Source organism: Larus michahellis, chromosome 3 (assembly GCF_964199755.1).
Source record: "Larus michahellis chromosome 3, bLarMic1.1, whole genome shotgun sequence".
Classification (NCBI taxonomy): Eukaryota; Metazoa; Chordata; class Aves; order Charadriiformes; family Laridae; genus Larus; species Larus michahellis.
Genome location: NC_133898.1, coordinates 96,555,364 through 96,571,572, shown reverse-complemented (window position 1 = coordinate 96,571,572; position 16,209 = coordinate 96,555,364). Strand labels below are relative to the sequence as shown.

Below are 16,209 nucleotides of genomic sequence, written 5' to 3'. Positions count from 1 at the left end.
TTCTACAGCATATAGTAGATTTATTTCAGAATTCCGTTACTCTCTGTCTTTTTCTTAAGCCAAAAATGTTTAGCTTTCCTTTTGCTTTATATTTTCTGTTTTCAAATTCAAGAGAAGTACTTCAGGCTTTAATCTCTTGTTGCTGTAGGTTTGCTTAAACCATTTCCTTAGTGAAATCCACTGTGTGCTAAAGGAAATCAGGAAGCGGCCAAGAGTTGGATAATGTCTGACGCAGTATGCCATAAAATCAATTGGTCCTTGTAGGTATTCTTAGAAAAGTCTGGGGTTTTTAATCTAAAACAGCATCTGATGCATGAATTTTGGAGTTTTTTAGGCACAATTTTAATGAGCACGCTTATTAGCATTACAATACAATCTAGTAATAAAAATTAACATTTGTATTACTAGAGGAACTTTTAACCTATCTGAAAGACATCTTGCAATTTGGTTTTGCTCATAATCTTTTCTTCAGAACTCTTAATATTACATAACATACCTGAATAGTTATCAAAGATCTCTTAAGAAGTCAGTTTTGAAAGTCAGATTTGCGATTTCATAAGCTTTAAGTATTTAAAAAATGAAAACCTAGATAAAACAAAAATGTTAGTGCTGATGTTGTCCTACTGAATGATGCATTATCATCCATAATTTATCCAACTACTGTAGTTATTTCTTCATTCTTTAATTTTTGTAGGAGCAGATTTGTAGATGGATGGAGTTTTAAATCTGAGTTTCTGCTCGCTTAGTTTCCAATGCATATTTTTTTAGCTAAAAGCCTTAAAAAATCTTGCAGATCTTTTTGGTGGTTTATTGTTAGCCCAATTCCGTAAATCGGTTTTCTTTGATCTTCAGAGCTAGTAAATGCAGTCTTTCAGAGGCCTTGTGTTTCATAACTACTGACCATTTTCAAACTGCTTAAACTGCGCCTGATGTGTAGAGAGAGATATATGCTTGAGATTGCTGCCACTCTTTCTGTATGGGCTTTAAGGCACTTGAAAACTGCAGCCAGTGAAAAATGAAATCACTCAATCACTTAATTGACCTAATTTGAAAGGGCATTTTAAAATTGTTTTTGGAATCAACACACTCTTCTAATGCGTTTTTTTAATTCACTAATCAATCTAACATGTTTCATGCATGACATTTAAGCGGCACTTTTGTCTGTGGGATAAATGGGTAGTTTAGATTTTATGAATAACAACTCATTGGGAAGTGTCAAATTGTGTGTTGTCTCGTATAGTTTATGATTTACCTACTTGCTGTAGAAGAACATGACTGAATAATTTTCAGTGTTTGTCTGAATTTCTTACAGTATTGATGCAAATAATTTGCAGTGTTATGTGATATTTAAGTACTTCATTGTAAGTTCCACTGAAGTATATCCAGTACAGTTTGCAAAACTGATTATTCCTAATAGATAATATTTTTTCCTTGTTCCAAATAATTTCACTGAATAGTTAGTACGTATTTGTTTTCTCTTTCTTTTTTCATAGCTTATTAATCAAATTCTAACACTTTAAAAAAATTTTAACTTTTTAAACAGCAAATCCCTTATTAGAAGCCTTTGGAAATGCAAAGACTGTTCGCAACAACAACAGCAGTCGTTTTGGGAAATTTGTTGAAATTCACTTCAATGAAAAGGTACTGGAATTTTGTTACATGTAACCAGTGATGATTTTTTTGTTGTAAAATGTAAATGCTAGACTGGAAGTAGGCTGAATATACTTATTAATCTTGCACCAAATAGCTACTGTCCTACTTTACAGATCTGATTTGTATTCTATCACCTTGAAAGGAAAACCAAAGCCTCACAGTACTGTGTCACTGCTGGAAAACAGTGGGTCAAGTCAGCAGGAAAATTGCCTCCATCCACAAAAGAATACATATTGTTCCCTTTGTTGCCAAAAGGCATATCTAAAGAATAACTTACTTGCTGTTACGTATTTACGCACGAATAAGTAAGAGTTGCATATTAGATATAAACAGATTTAAATGTAGCTTAATGCTTTAATACTTTAAATAATGATTGATATTTTTATGTATTTGTATGAAATTTTGGGACCTCACATTAGTATTAGGTATGTGAAGAAGTCATGGAATTGTTTTTTGTCAGAAGTACTATTCACTGTGTAGCTTACAAAAAACTTACTTTGTTTGGGTGTAGTTCTGCTTTGATAGCGTATGTATACACACATTCCATAACTAAGGATGACTATGTGGCTGTCCGTTGTGTCCAAGTTGAGAACCTTTGTCAATGGATTAAGTATGTGCCTCCTCATCTATCTGAATGAGGACATAAAGAAACAAATTCTTGCAGTTCCTTCCTGCAGAATTTAAGCTCATGATCTGCTCTTGAGCTTGTGGTCTTTTCCTAAGTTTTCATCACTTGGTTTTGTAACTAAACTGCAGATCCTTGGTTAATAGTTTAGATAGTAAATAACTAAATTCCTTTAAGGGTAGAGGGACTTTATCTGTTGGTCCTGTGCGTGTTAATAAACTAATGGAAAGGACCCACATTTCTACTTGGAATGATGCATTCATGACCTGTCAACTTATCTGTCAACACTTACATGGTGTTTCAGATTACTTGCTTCAGCTGAAGCAGATAGCACTTAGAGTATCTTCAGAAACTGATTAAAAGCCTGTTTCAGCATTCCAGTGCAAGATCAGCCTGTGTAGTTAAGCCCCATTTTTACAAGACTTCGTACTTCACAAGACTGCACTTTGTGGTGACCTTATTAGGTCTGGTTTCTCACAGGAATGTAAGTACAGACTAGGGCCACCTGAATGAGTGGGTGACTGCATAACCATAGCCAAATTTGTCAGTCAGTAAGGCCTTCTTAGTTGCTGCAATGTCCATAAGCTCAGGAATTTCCTTGCTATTAAGATTGGTATAGGCACAGGGAATTTTATCATAGGCCAGATGATGGTCTCAGTAAGTGCAACTAGAGAAGGTTGTAATGGCGCTTACTGCCATCCACTGGAAGTGCAAGGGTGGCTGTACAATGCTCTTTGCAGGAACTACTGAAATTCTACCAAGGTTTTGTGCTTGTTGAGGTGAAGCAGACCATTCTTTTAAGAGGAATGTATATATATGCAATACTTGAGCCGGGGAAGAAGTTATGGCAAAGGCAATGGTTTCTTTTCTAAGCTTAATATGCGTTAGATATAGATACATTTAAATCTTCTTTGGAGCAGTGTCTGTTGAGCAAGTCATGATCAGAAAAACGTAAACTGAAAACTTCTGAATCTCAAATAATCCAAAAAATATTCAGATAATCAGAAAAAATATTTCTTTCTCCTAGAACTCGGTGGTTGGTGGATTTGTATCACATTACCTTCTGGAGAAATCTAGGATCTGTGTGCAAGGCAAAGAAGAGAGGAATTATCATATCTTTTACAGGCTTTGTGCTGGTGCTCCAGAAGACATTAGGGAAAAACTATACCTAAGCTCTCCTGACAACTTTAGGGTGAGTATCAGAGTCAGTGTTTGTAAAGCTTCTCCTATTGCCATACATGGATTTTTCATGGAGATCTTATTAAAATCTCTATTGATTATCTTTGACAGACTCTTTCCTGTTACAAAAGTCAGAATATTTTTTTTTTTTGTTAAATCTGTTTGATCCTGAAATAAAGCTACCTACCATTTTTCCTTATTGGAGGATGCCCTGTAGTTTTTCTCTGTTTTAAAATTGAGGAACCTTTGCTTTTTCCAAAAATACTCCATTGCATACTCAGCTGATGTTAATGTTGTGGTGGTTTCGTCTAGAGGTGTAAATTGTGAATTTCTTGATTGTGATCTAACTATTCTGTGGGTAACCCGTCCTTTAAGTCCTGAAAACTGCATTTATTTCTTCTTATTCCAACCATGTATTTAGGAAGACGTAGGAGTTGTTCCATGATTTGCTCTTAAATTATTCGTCCCTTACGCTTCCTACCAAGGATCCAACTGCAGTGACAAGGCTGTTGTGCTTCTGTGTTCCAGTCTGTGTGGTTTCACATCCCTTGTCTTTTCTACTCTATTACACCTTATTCCTATCATACTATACTATATTGTACTGCTCCAGTTTTGAGCTTCTCCCATTCCTCTCATCATACTGCTCTGTCATTCTTGGTCACTACAGGTTACATGATAAGACCTGCCAGTCCCTTTCAGCTGAATCCTGTTATCTCCAGTTGACCCAAAGGCCATGCTCAGCTCTTCCTGACAAAATTACTTCTATTCATTAAACATGATCCTCCCTCTTAAGTTTTTGTTCACCTCATTTGTACTTTCCTGACGACTACTTACTATTTCTGAGTTTTGGCTATCTTTCCACAACCTGTTACTGGTCCGGTCACTCAAATAATGGAGAAGCCAATAAAATGCAGACAAAATTAGTGCTGAATGTAACTCACGACTATACCTAAATGAAAGTGAACTTTAAATAAACAGCAGGGAAATAATACTTGAATCATTGCGCATACTTCTTTTAAAATGTTAGGTTAATGTTTAGTGGCAGGGAAAAAACAGAGTAGAATTTTAGGAGTTAGGAAAGGAAGGGAGAATGAAATAGTGAGTTATGCTGCGGTGTACATCCATATTTGTAAATAGCCATCCCAGCTCAGAAGGGAACGGTAAAATCCTTGGGTGAAGCAGAGGTCGTGGTTGAAAACAAGCTCTTAGATAGTGTGGGCCTTTTAATTCAATCCAGTGTGCCTGTTCTTAGGGCTTCTGATTGGTTTATTGCCTTCTTGTCTTCTCTCCATGCTTTATTTTTAGGGTTTTTGCCTTTTTCTGAGATTATGTGGTTTCTCCTGATTAACCCTGATTCTGTGTTATGTTTCTAGTAGCATTCCCTCAAACAGTCTGGCTTTCTGTCCTACCATTATGTTCTTGCATTCTTTTCCTACCATTTTTCCACTGAACGGTTTTACTACTTCAGTTTAACTGTTAACTTTTTCCTCCAGCTTTCCTTCTTTCTTCTCCCCTTCTCTATGTTCAGATTTCACTGAGTTGGTTTCAGAAATGATCAACAAATAACATGATGTTTCTCTTTGCTTCCTTTCCTTGTCAGTCAAATTTTTTTCTCTATTTTGTTTTCTGTTTGCCTGAGTGACTCCAACCCCATTTCCCTTATTTTTAAATTATCTTTTAATTTCTCAGTGTGTTAAATCTTGATTATTGCAGTAATTTTTTTTTCTTGAGAAATGAATATTATTGAACTCTTATCCAACCAGTGCAGCCTTACCAATAGAGCTGTTTCTCATTGTTTTCCTGATTGTCCCTTCTCTTTCTCTTCAAAGCCAGCTTTTGCCATCCCTCTCAAAGTCCTTCTAAGACTATTCACATCTTACACTGTCATCACCAATTTTACTAGTAAGGTGAAGACTCTTGCCTTCAATCATTCATTCCTGCTCTTTAATTATATATAAATATTCTGGTTGTTTTTTTGTTTTGTTTTATTATTCTTTTCCTTTTGACAATCACACTTGAACTGTAAATAGCTACTAATAATCACCATGTTCTTTCTTGACTTGTGTTGCAAAGAAAAATATTTGCAAATCAAATCCTATTGGTAAACGCTGGTCAGTTTTTTGCTTGTTTTTCTGTTCTGTCATTTGTCTCCATCTCTCTACTGTCTCTTGGCTTATGCCTGGTTTGGAATCTCATGGGAGCAGAATTTTGTGTATTCCTAAAATACACAGACCAAATTCCTACCGGGACTTTGGAAGGGATTTGTAAAACAGCCCTGGAGAGCACGTGCAATTACAAGGATATAAATTAATTGACTGTCATCTTTTTAGACTTCCTTGATTTTAAATGGGATGAGGAGCACTTCTAACAAAGAATTACATTACTGCATTGATTGTTTTCTTTGTTGGTGTATCTTCTGACTTGGTTTTCTAAATAAAGCTTGGACTGTGCTTATCTGCTACTCTCTCCAAAATCTTTTGTACTCTGTTTCATCAGAACTCAGCAGAGGGCTAGAAGCTTTAAAGATACAAATCTCCTACTAGTTTTGTGCAAAGCAGGGGTCGCACAGGTGACACACTAATTAGCGCACTCATTGTAGGGAAGACGGGTGTACACTGGTGACCAAACAGATTGCTGCTGCCTCTTGGCTTGGCCAAGTCGGTCTCTATGTACTGATGAGCCAGGAAGCAGGGACAGAGCTGCAGTTCTGTATTGTGCACATCATACATTTGTACAGTGGTATCTAGATGATCTTGCTCCCTGGAAGCTATGGCAGTATTTTAGGACAAGTTTCCTTAACTTCCTCAAAGGCGTTCCTAGGGGTCTTTAGAGACCTTATTTCTGTAAATATTTAGTTTGTGTTGTCTTATAGTTCATTTGTTTGTACTCAGTTGTGCGATGGAAACTTGATCTGATGCTTACTAAGAAGGAAAAGCTTCTGTTCTCTAGAAGGAAGGCTTTTCTTTTGAAACAAAAGCAATACTTGAAAAACAAAACAAAAAAACCCAACTAAAAAACCCAAAACAAAGCCCCACCATTTATTTTCTTATAATATGGAGCTAGTTTTCAAAACTTTCTTCTTTACTGTGCAGTTATTCTAAGCAATATCCTCTTGCATGTTTTAAAGCTAAAATCTTGAACAAATTTTCAAATATATATTTTTATTGTGCAGCCACTTTTCCATTAAAATTTATTTCTTGTCGTTAATAGATTTTTAATTCTGGAGCTGAATATGCTGCATGCCCACTCTTGGGGTGAGATTTTTTTATTTTTATTTTTTTTTTTAATCAAAAACTCTGCTCATGAGAGCACACAAGGTTGTAGATGTCAAGGTCAGAATTATAACCTGCTTAATAATCAGGCTGGTGCAGTAGAACACTGAACAGCCCGAATGCCTTTACAGAAGGCACTCACTTGCCTGTTTCAATTATAAAGAGTTTGCAGCTGCACCAGCCTTATCGCACCCTGACATATTTTTTTTAGCTTCTACTAAGTTTGCAGCAAGTACTTTCAGTTCCATTAAGAATATTTATTGCTTTACCATAAGTGAGTATTTGAATGCTGAGTTCCTTGCTGCTTGGGAAAGATCCACTCTGCATGTTCAATTTACAAATGTTAACACTCCTTTTTTTTTTTTTTTCCCCCTTCTGAAGTTAAAGTAATTATCTTTTAATTAAAAAAAGAAGTAAAGATCACTTTCATCTTTGTATGTCTGTAAATTAATATAAATATACTTAAAGTTTGTTAGTCATATTGCACTAAATTTTCATGAAGTATCACTTTATAGGAGATTTTTAGAAAAAAAAAAAGTAAAAGGTTAATTTTCTTCCTAAATTTGTATTACGTTTGTCAGGATTATTTTTCCTGTTATTCATTTTCATTTGCTGCTTCAGGTTTTATCATAAAATGGCTCTGAATAATCACGCTGGTGTGACTGTTTTACCACATTTTTTTGTTGACTGCATGTCTGTCTGGTTCAAACTCCATGGAAATACAATCTTTCATTCTATCAGTAGGAAGCTGTGCACTCCCAACAATGGACAGCAAATGTTGGAAACTGCGAGTGCTGCGGCTTCGGGAGGAAAGGAAGGGCTCAGGGGTCTGGCACTGGGGCAAGAAGTTCATAGGATCACAGCCATCAAGGAAGAGAGAGAACTTCTCATCAAACTTGCTAATTTATATTGAACGTGGCATTCATGGTATGAAATAATCCTGTTGGCCAGTCTGGGTCAAGTGCCCGGGTCTCCCTCCTCCTCATCCCTGCACCTGGCAAGACTCGAAAATACTGATACCTTGAAACCCACATACCATAGCTGGCTATAAAGTAAATATTTTCACAAATTCAAACACTAGAGTCTTCTAAAAGTGCAGTTTTCCCAAGCATTAGAAGGGAAATTAGTCCTGTGTCGCTCAAACCAGGACAACTACACTCACTTGAAAATAGTACTGTCTCAAATTTAACATAATTCTCACTTCTCACAGAGGTGAAACAGTGTTAAAAGACGAAGGATAACATAATGCTCTTTTTCCCCCCACTAGTAGGCTTGCTTCCTTTTGACTTAAGTCATCCCTTGTCACCTCCTTCCCATGCATTTGTCCATGTTGGCAGAGGTGTGCCCTTGCTCTGGGCACGTGAACAAGACAAATGCATTGGTTGCACCTGCCTGACCTGTTGTCTGGATGTCAGCAGCACCCGGTCGGGGTTACTTCTCTGGTAGTTCATCCTTCCCTTACAGTTCTCCTGGGAAAGCGTGAATTTACTTGGCAAAGGACCATGAAAAGTTGCAGGTTCCTTACACACCCCTCCTTTGAGCACATCCCCACAAAAGCATGTGGTCCTGGGTGCTCGTGTTTTAGATTCTTCTGCAGAAGTTTTCAGAGAGTCAAAGTCATTAGGCAACCCTGTGCTGGACCTTATAGGTCTAGGTAGCTTGGACTGCACCACATGGCTTTGAAAGTAAGGCTGCACAGTACATCTGTACCTGGAGTAGAGTTGATGGGGATGAGAAGCTGAATTTTTTTTCAGATTGTAATTTCTGGAAGAGAAATAAGGCTGCCTTATGTTCATGTCTCTGATGTTATAATCAGGTGTTGCACTTCAGAGTTTAAAAACAAAAAAGTACAATGGTATTTAAATGTTATACATGATGACCTCAAGCTGTGTATTTGTGTGGTTTAAAAATATAATTTCTCCTAGGTTTAATATGTAAATTTACTTGAGTATTCAGCTTTCAAATCAAAGCCGTTATCTTGTGATTAAGTCTCCTACGTGGGTTATTGAGTACTGTGCTGGTTCATGTTCGCAGTCTGTCAGATAAGTTTCCACACTCTTTCCACTTCCTGAAAAGTACAACCTCTTTCACTTCCCATCCTCAGTTTCTGGGATCATGTTTCTAATACTGTAATACAGAGATGTATTGTTGTGTTTAAAATATGCTGTGCTTTGCGTTCTTACTGGCTGATAAGGAAAACTTTTCGATATTTTGTTAAACACCAAGCTAACTTTGAACAGGGTTTCTTGTCGCTTTGTTTTAATATTAAATTCGTCCCCTAGTTTTCTTCTACGGTTAGAAATGCTTTGAAGAATATTTTATTTTTTTTAGACTTTTGTATATAAATTTTAATCAAAGTATAGAATTATCTGTGTTCACCTAGTTGAAAACATCTTTTTTGTTCATGGGCTAGAGCAAAGAATCAGTTCACTTCCTTTAGACAAAGGGCTCTGTCCGAGCTCTTGGACGGCGTTCTTACTTTCAGCTGAACAAATCAGAAAGAAAAAGCTGGCAATCCCATTTTACTGGAAGCGTCAGTCATTATCTGAATGCTTGGTCTATTCCCTTTACTATACAATGTGAGACTGATATCAGAAGCCAAATTCTGAATTAGGCTTCTGTTTGTACCGTGTTATAAGCTTTTAATACTCTTCAAGCTTTTTTTACACTATGTCTCGTTACCTATTGAAATATATCACTGGTGAGGAAAAAATATGACCAAAAGGTACACTGGAGATAGTACTAGAAATTCTTTGATCCTACCCCTCTCACCCCTGGTTGTACCATATAAAGTCTATATATTGCTGAAAACATAAAGATTATTGTTTAGTATTTTTGATGTTCTGTACAGCTTCTTGGTTCCTAATTTTGATTTTCTTTTCTGCAATCCCAGACTCCATTAGTAGGTTGGTAGAGTCAAACGTTATGAAAAGATTGTGGGACATAACAAAGTGAATATCCAACTGTGTCAGTAAATATTTTGGTTGTCAAAATCCAGATGCTTTCAATAGAAGTTTATTACTGTTGCATTTCTGTAATTTTGTAGATGTAAATAAATACATTTTCAAGGAATGAATTCTGAATACCTAGCATGTTGTTGTTACCATATGAATAAATCAAGCTACATAGAGCAAGCCTTAAATAAAAGCTTATGTTTTCCTTACTTCTGTCTTTAAGTATGCATTTCCACTTTTTTGTTGTTACAGTATTTAAATCGAGGCTGTACCAGATACTTTGCTAACAAAGAAACAGACAAGCAAATTTTGCAGAATCGCAAGAGTCCTGAGGTATGTTTGTATCTTCAGTTAGTTTATGTTATTAACTGATGCAGATAGAATTGAAAATGATGATTACAGTTTTACAGTGTGGAACGAAATGTTCATTTTACACATCTTTATAGGTCTAAATGGGTACTGTCAAAGCTGGTATATTCAGAACTCTGGTTTTGGAGTACAGTCCTAGAAATACATTTTAACATGCATCTTAAAATCCTAAATGGAACAGTGTATAAGATTTTTTCCTTTTCATTCTTATAATAATATAACACTTAATGATGCAGCTTGTCTGCTGTGGAAAACAAAAGTCAGTCCAAGACTTTCTGTCATTTTCTTTTTAAATCTTACTACTGCTAGGAATAGGTCAGAAGCAGTAGTTTTTTCCAGAGCCATTTTTGCTCTCTAGATTTTTGAAGTGGTCCTCCAAACTGTGTTATAAAACAGTAGTGCAACTTCACTTCCAGAACGAGTGTATCCCCCTCCTCGGTACACTCCGTTCTTTATTATTTTTTGTTGTCCCCTTGCTATGAACCGTTACTGACAGCAGAGCATGGCATTTTCTGGAAGAAAGTGTGAAGCTTCAAAACATTTCCTTCCTCTTGCTCTATCTCTGTTTACATTCTTAAAACTGGAATTACCAGAATTTGTAACATTTAAGCCTTTGAGCTAGGAGGCCATTACAGAATTTAATCCAAATTAACAGTATATGTGAACTGGAAGTTGTTTAAATGCTTCATTAAACTTCCACTCTGCTTTCTAATACAATTTTCATCTATTCATACCTAAAGGATGAATTTCTAATTTGTATAGCTGGAAGATATTTCAAATCTTAATCAAATCCATACTTGAGATTCAGTAACAGGGCAAGCTGCATATACATGCGGAATAATACAAAGATAAGTTTACTCAAGAGCTTCTCTCCCCGCAGTGACTGTGCCATCTCTTTTACCTTTGAGAACTTGGGCTTGAGCTTGTACGTGGCTCGTGCCTAGCTATCAAAGACAGTATGGATATTTCCTTTGCTCAGGTCAACATTGTAAAGCCTGCTCCTGGATTTCTGGTGTTTATATGTGGTAACACTGAGCACATAATGTCAATTTCTTTTGCTTCAATATAGGCCATTTTCTATAGTCAGGGATGGGGGAGAGTGAGATACAGAACTCCTGATCTGATATTACCGTGAGGCAGAAAGCTGGTAGACATTTAATTCCTGTCAAGTGTATAGGCTAAGAGGTGGTCGCGAGATTTTGCCTCAGTTTACCTAATTTGCCTTAAATTAAGATTTGTCGTGAAGTTGGTAATTTACATAGGCATAAAATATCAACATTTACTTACTCTTACTACTGGAAGATGAACCTATGCAATCTTCTGTTATTGATGCGATTTACAGACAGGTGTTCTCTCATAAAATGTGTCCTCTAAAGGACTTAATTTGAAACTAGTGTTTGCCTAAACGAAACCATACTGAAAGAATAATTCTGAAAATCTGTATTGGACATTAAATAGTGGAACATATGATGTCATAATACCCCTATCTTACAGCCATGTCAATTTGAAGGCACAATAAATGATCACATTTCAATTATATTAAAACTAAGTCTAACCACTTAAACAGGAAATATATTACTTTGTTCAGGTTTTTAAATCAGAAATTTAATATTTACTCTGTCATTTTATGAAAAATATTAAGATTGTTTATTTTAATAGAAGTAGCTGGAATAGTCAATTAATACTCCAATTATTTTTGTGTTTTCCTTATCAGGAAGATGAGGTGATCATTTTACATAATTAAGATGGAGTTTAAGTTTTTTGATGTGTCTAAATGTTGTGTGAAGTGAATTTTTCAGATGCATGTGGTGTTTTGTTTTGATAAAAATCATGTTAGCTTATTTGACATTAACAAGGCTTCTATTTAAAGTTAATTATTCTTTTTAGTTGAAAACATTTTAAAGTAATTGTAGAACCTTAGATCAGTCTGTGCATGTTCAGTTAGTCTCTTGATTGCATGCAGATGTGTTACTACCTACTATTTAAAACTGTTAATAATTAAAATGGCCTTTGATGTATTTAAATTAAGAAAATCAGCAAAAAGTTAAACTGGTATTTTAAAAAGGTAGCTGGTATTCTTTTAACCTGTAGAACACTGCAAACAACTTTACTATTTCTTAATCTCCAGCAAACGTTAACAAGTATATTTCTCTGTTTGCAGTAGGGATAGCTCTTCCCATTCTGATTTGTCCTGTACTCCTTTCCCATGGTCTGTCAAACTTTGTCATCCTACTACAAGGACCTCAACCTTCTTTCAGCTGTGAGGGGCTAGAAGTGCTCCTCAGTAGAATTGCTTCGATAGCTTCCTTAGCCAAACAACCTTTCCACTGCTCACCATCCGCTATCAGTCCTTCGCTGTCACACTCCCCGGCTTCTGCTTTCTGAAGATAGCTTGAAGTTTGCTTTGAAGTTGAAGATCATGCTTCAAAGTATGATAGAATCATAGAATTGCCTAGGTTGGAAAAGGCTTTTCAGATCATCCAGTCCAGCCATCAACCTAACTCTGACAAAATATGTCACTAAACCATATCTCTAAGCACTGTGTCTGCCCGTCTTTTAAATACCTCCAGGGATGGTGCCTCAACCACTTCCCTGGGCAGCCTGTTCCAATGCTTGATAACCCTTTCAGTGCAAAATTTTTTCCTAATATCCAATTTAAACCTCCCCTGGTGCAGCTTGAGGCCATTTCCTCTTGTCCTGTCGCATGTTACTTGGGAGAAGAGACCGACCTCCAGCTCGCTACATCCTCCTTTCAGGTAGTTGTAGAGAGCGATAAGGTCTCCCCTCAGCCTCCTCTTCTCCAGGCTGGACAACCCCTGTTCCCTCAGCCATAAGGCTTGTTTTCCAGACCCCTCACCAGCTTTGTTGCCCGTCTCTGGACACGCTCCAGCACCTCAATATCTTTTTTGTATCAATAAATTAAAACAAATGAGGGTTCTTGCAAAGCCTGTATTGTGTGAAGAACTCTGATCTCTTTCTACTTAGTCTGGGTTTTGCATGCTTTTTTATGCTTTTTGTTATGGTGTATTCTTGACTGGAAATAATTGCTTACATTTACTTTAAAATCACTTTACTGAATTTTTGGTTTATCTTGTTGTTTTATAGTATCTCAAAGCAGGTTCCTTGAAGGATCCACTCTTAGATGATCATGGAGATTTTAACAGAATGTGCACAGCAATGAAAAAGATTGGACTGGATGATGCAGAAAAACTTGATCTTTTTAGAGTAGTGGCTGGTGTCCTTCACCTTGGAAATATTGATTTTGAGGAAGCTGGGAGCACTTCAGGTTAGATGAAACATAAATTGTTTTCTGTAAAAATAATGAAAATGTCTCTTGATTATAGATGATTCCTTTCCGTGTGAATTACTGCTTTAGAAATCTACCTTGTGTCTTATGTTCAAGGGTAATTCAGTCTTAGTTCACCCCATTTGGAAGTCAAGTTTACCTGTTTCTTTTTAAGTTATACTTCTTTGCATGCTCTGAAAGCAAATAGGCACTCGCTGAAATTGTTCAAGAAATTGTTCAGTGCAAAGTCTGATATAAAGAAAAGAGACTTCTTTTGTATTTTAATAATAATTTTTCAAAGTTCGGTTTCTTGATAAAGTAAGGAAAACATCTTGAAATTAGCAACTCCATCTGTAGGGAAAGGCATTATGTCCTTTGGCTTCCGAAAAAATACCATTATGTTAGTATTTTGAGAGGTGAGGAAAAAAACAGTTACAGCAAAAACTTAGGTAAATGTAAGCTTCCTAATTTTAAGATGTTACTCACAAGCTGAGTTGGTACAAGCGTAGCTGTGACTTAGTAGCAGAATGCGCAGGAAGGCTGAGGAAAGGGAATGAGTGTTTTGCAAACAGTTGTTCTTGCCTCACTACTGAAATCAGCCTAAGTTAAGAACTGCTGTCCATGTATTGCTGTAGGACTGGAGGAACTCCCAGTCTGGACATACTACAAATATAACTATAGTAGAAAAGATATGTATGTAGATTTTTATCTTGAATTGCAAGATACACAAGATACAGTGAAATTGGTTCCTGTTAGTCCTACTTCAAGGATGTATAGCTGTTGCCAGATGTGGTAAAGTTGTTGGGAAAGGCATACCAAAGAACATTTTAAAAGGTGTTTTGAATGATGAATTAAATTAATACTAGCCTTATAGGTTCACTGGCTCCTAACCCCACGAACAGAATCACCAAAGAACTTTGTAGAAACGTTCAAGTCAGATGAGATTGTGGGAAGTCTATAGTCCAATGTGTCCTGGTCAAAGTAGGGCCAACACTGAATTCAGAGCAGGGTAGCGTAGGGTTGTCACAGAGAAGGTGGGCTTTTTTCTTTTTCCTTAGATCCAGTCAGAACCTCCCCACTGTCAATTCATGATCTTGCCATCTGCATGAAGGTGACTGAAATGAAAATGTTTTTTACAAGGGCATGTAGTGATAGGATTAGGGGTAATGGCTTTGAACCGAAAGAAGGTAGATTTAGATTAGATATTAGGAAGAAATTTTTCACTATGAGGGTGGTGAGACACTGGAACAGGTTGCCCAGAGAAGTTGTGGATGCCCCATCCCTGGAAGTGTTCAAGGCCAGGCTGGATGGGGCTTTGAGCAGCCTGGTCTAGTGGAAGGTGTCCCTGCCCATGGCAGGGGGTTGGAACTAGATGATCTTTAAGGTCCCTTCCAACCCAAACCATTCTACGGTTCTTTGATTAATGTGAATGAATCTGTGAAGATGTTGGGGTAGGGAAGGGCACCATGGGGCTCAGCAGTAAGCTGGCAGGGAGCTTCCCTGCTTAAGCCTTCCGTGAGTTGGGACTTTGGGGTTGACAAGGTGGGAGAGAGTGAAAAAGGTGCAAATGTGAGTGGAGAGGCGGTTTCAGGAGGCAAACGAACAAGGAGAAGGGCAACTACAGATGGTGAGGAAAGTCAGGGTTTAGAGAAGGGAAGGAGGACATGAGGAAATTTATTTTCTCTGCATGTTCAAATTCAAAGCCATTTTTTCTGGAATAAATTATTAAACTTCTGAAGCGTTGATTGCAAATACAGGCTTTCTTCTGCTCATGCTTTGTATGTGTACGTACAGAGCCTTCATTCGAACTGCTCCAGGCAGTATGTCTCTGTACCAGAGACCCTCTAACTGCTTCCAAAACCTGGGAAACAAAAGCTGTTTACTGCAGGTCAGATGGTGTTTCAGAGCTTCCAAAATCAAGTCACAAAAGCTCTAATCTTTTAAGGATTCCTTTCTCTCCCTCCCCCCCCCCCCTTTTTTTTTTTCCTTTTCCCTTGCTTAGCACCATTGTAGGGTTAAGGAATTCAAGCAATGTTTGGCTACTCATTTATCCCTTTTGGTCTCTTCACTTATCTGTAGAAGTCAATTTTTACTGAGAACAACAGGAGATAGATGTTGTAATCCTGACATGTGTAATAAAGTGTTAGATTTTGCTGAAGCCTTTCGAGTGCTTCGGTTAGAGATGTATGAACCCGTGGTGGCTGGAGGAGCTGCGGTGCCGGGCAGCAGGAAGCACGACTCTCAGATGTTTACCCAGGAAAATGCACATACCGTTATCGGGAAATGTTAAGTGCCAGGAGCTTGCCATGCCAGGCACTTCTGTTGCACGGCAGGGAAGTCTGGAGGATTACAGGAATGCCAAAATCCAGAAGTTTAAATCGCTATAGGTAGTTTCTAGTTATTAGCACTTTACTCCTGCGTTTTTGGGATAGTTCTTTCACTTACAAGCAGGTTAGTTTTTGGACAGCCCGTATTTAGAACAATGGGATAGAAATACAGAATTTCATTCATTCATTTCATTAATTTTTCTTTTTTTTTCCATTCATTTTTTGTTGTTTTTTTGTTTGTTTGTTTTTTGTTGGTTGGCTGGGTTTTTTTTTTTAGTTTTTTTTGCTGCTTCTTTTTGAGAACTGACTCTGCGTTTAATATAAGAAGTAATTTCCAGAAGCTAACTGTAATTTCTTCAAAGGCGACGTTATTTCTAGTCATCACGGCAAGATCATAGCCAGATTTATTTATTTATTTATTGACTTACTTACTTTTGTCCCCTAGAATTTTCCGCTAAAAATGCCCGAGGGGCGGCCGTTGCCTTGCCCTTCGAATAGCACGCTTTGAAATCGAGAGTGGAGGTGGGGTGGTGGTGGGGGGGGG

The 16,209-nt window shown here is 37.2% G+C and overlaps 1 protein-coding gene across 6 annotated transcripts in view; it reads left to right on the top strand.

Moving 5' to 3' along the window:
• Positions 1 to 16,209, top strand: part of MYO6 (myosin VI) — a 117,262-nt gene that overhangs the window by 51,490 nt on the left and 49,563 nt on the right. For all 6 annotated transcript variants that reach the window (XR_012586322.1, XM_074581342.1, XM_074581341.1 and 3 more), the window contains 4 exons: positions 1,544 to 1,641; positions 3,306 to 3,470; positions 9,936 to 10,016; positions 13,158 to 13,338. Coding sequence is in view for 5 of the 6 variants with exons in the window: in XM_074581342.1 (XP_074437443.1) it covers positions 1,544 to 1,641; positions 3,306 to 3,470; positions 9,936 to 10,016; positions 13,158 to 13,338 (525 nt within the window). In the remaining variant the exon portion in view is untranslated. The remainder of the gene's footprint in view (positions 1 to 1,543; positions 1,642 to 3,305; positions 3,471 to 9,935; positions 10,017 to 13,157; positions 13,339 to 16,209) is intronic.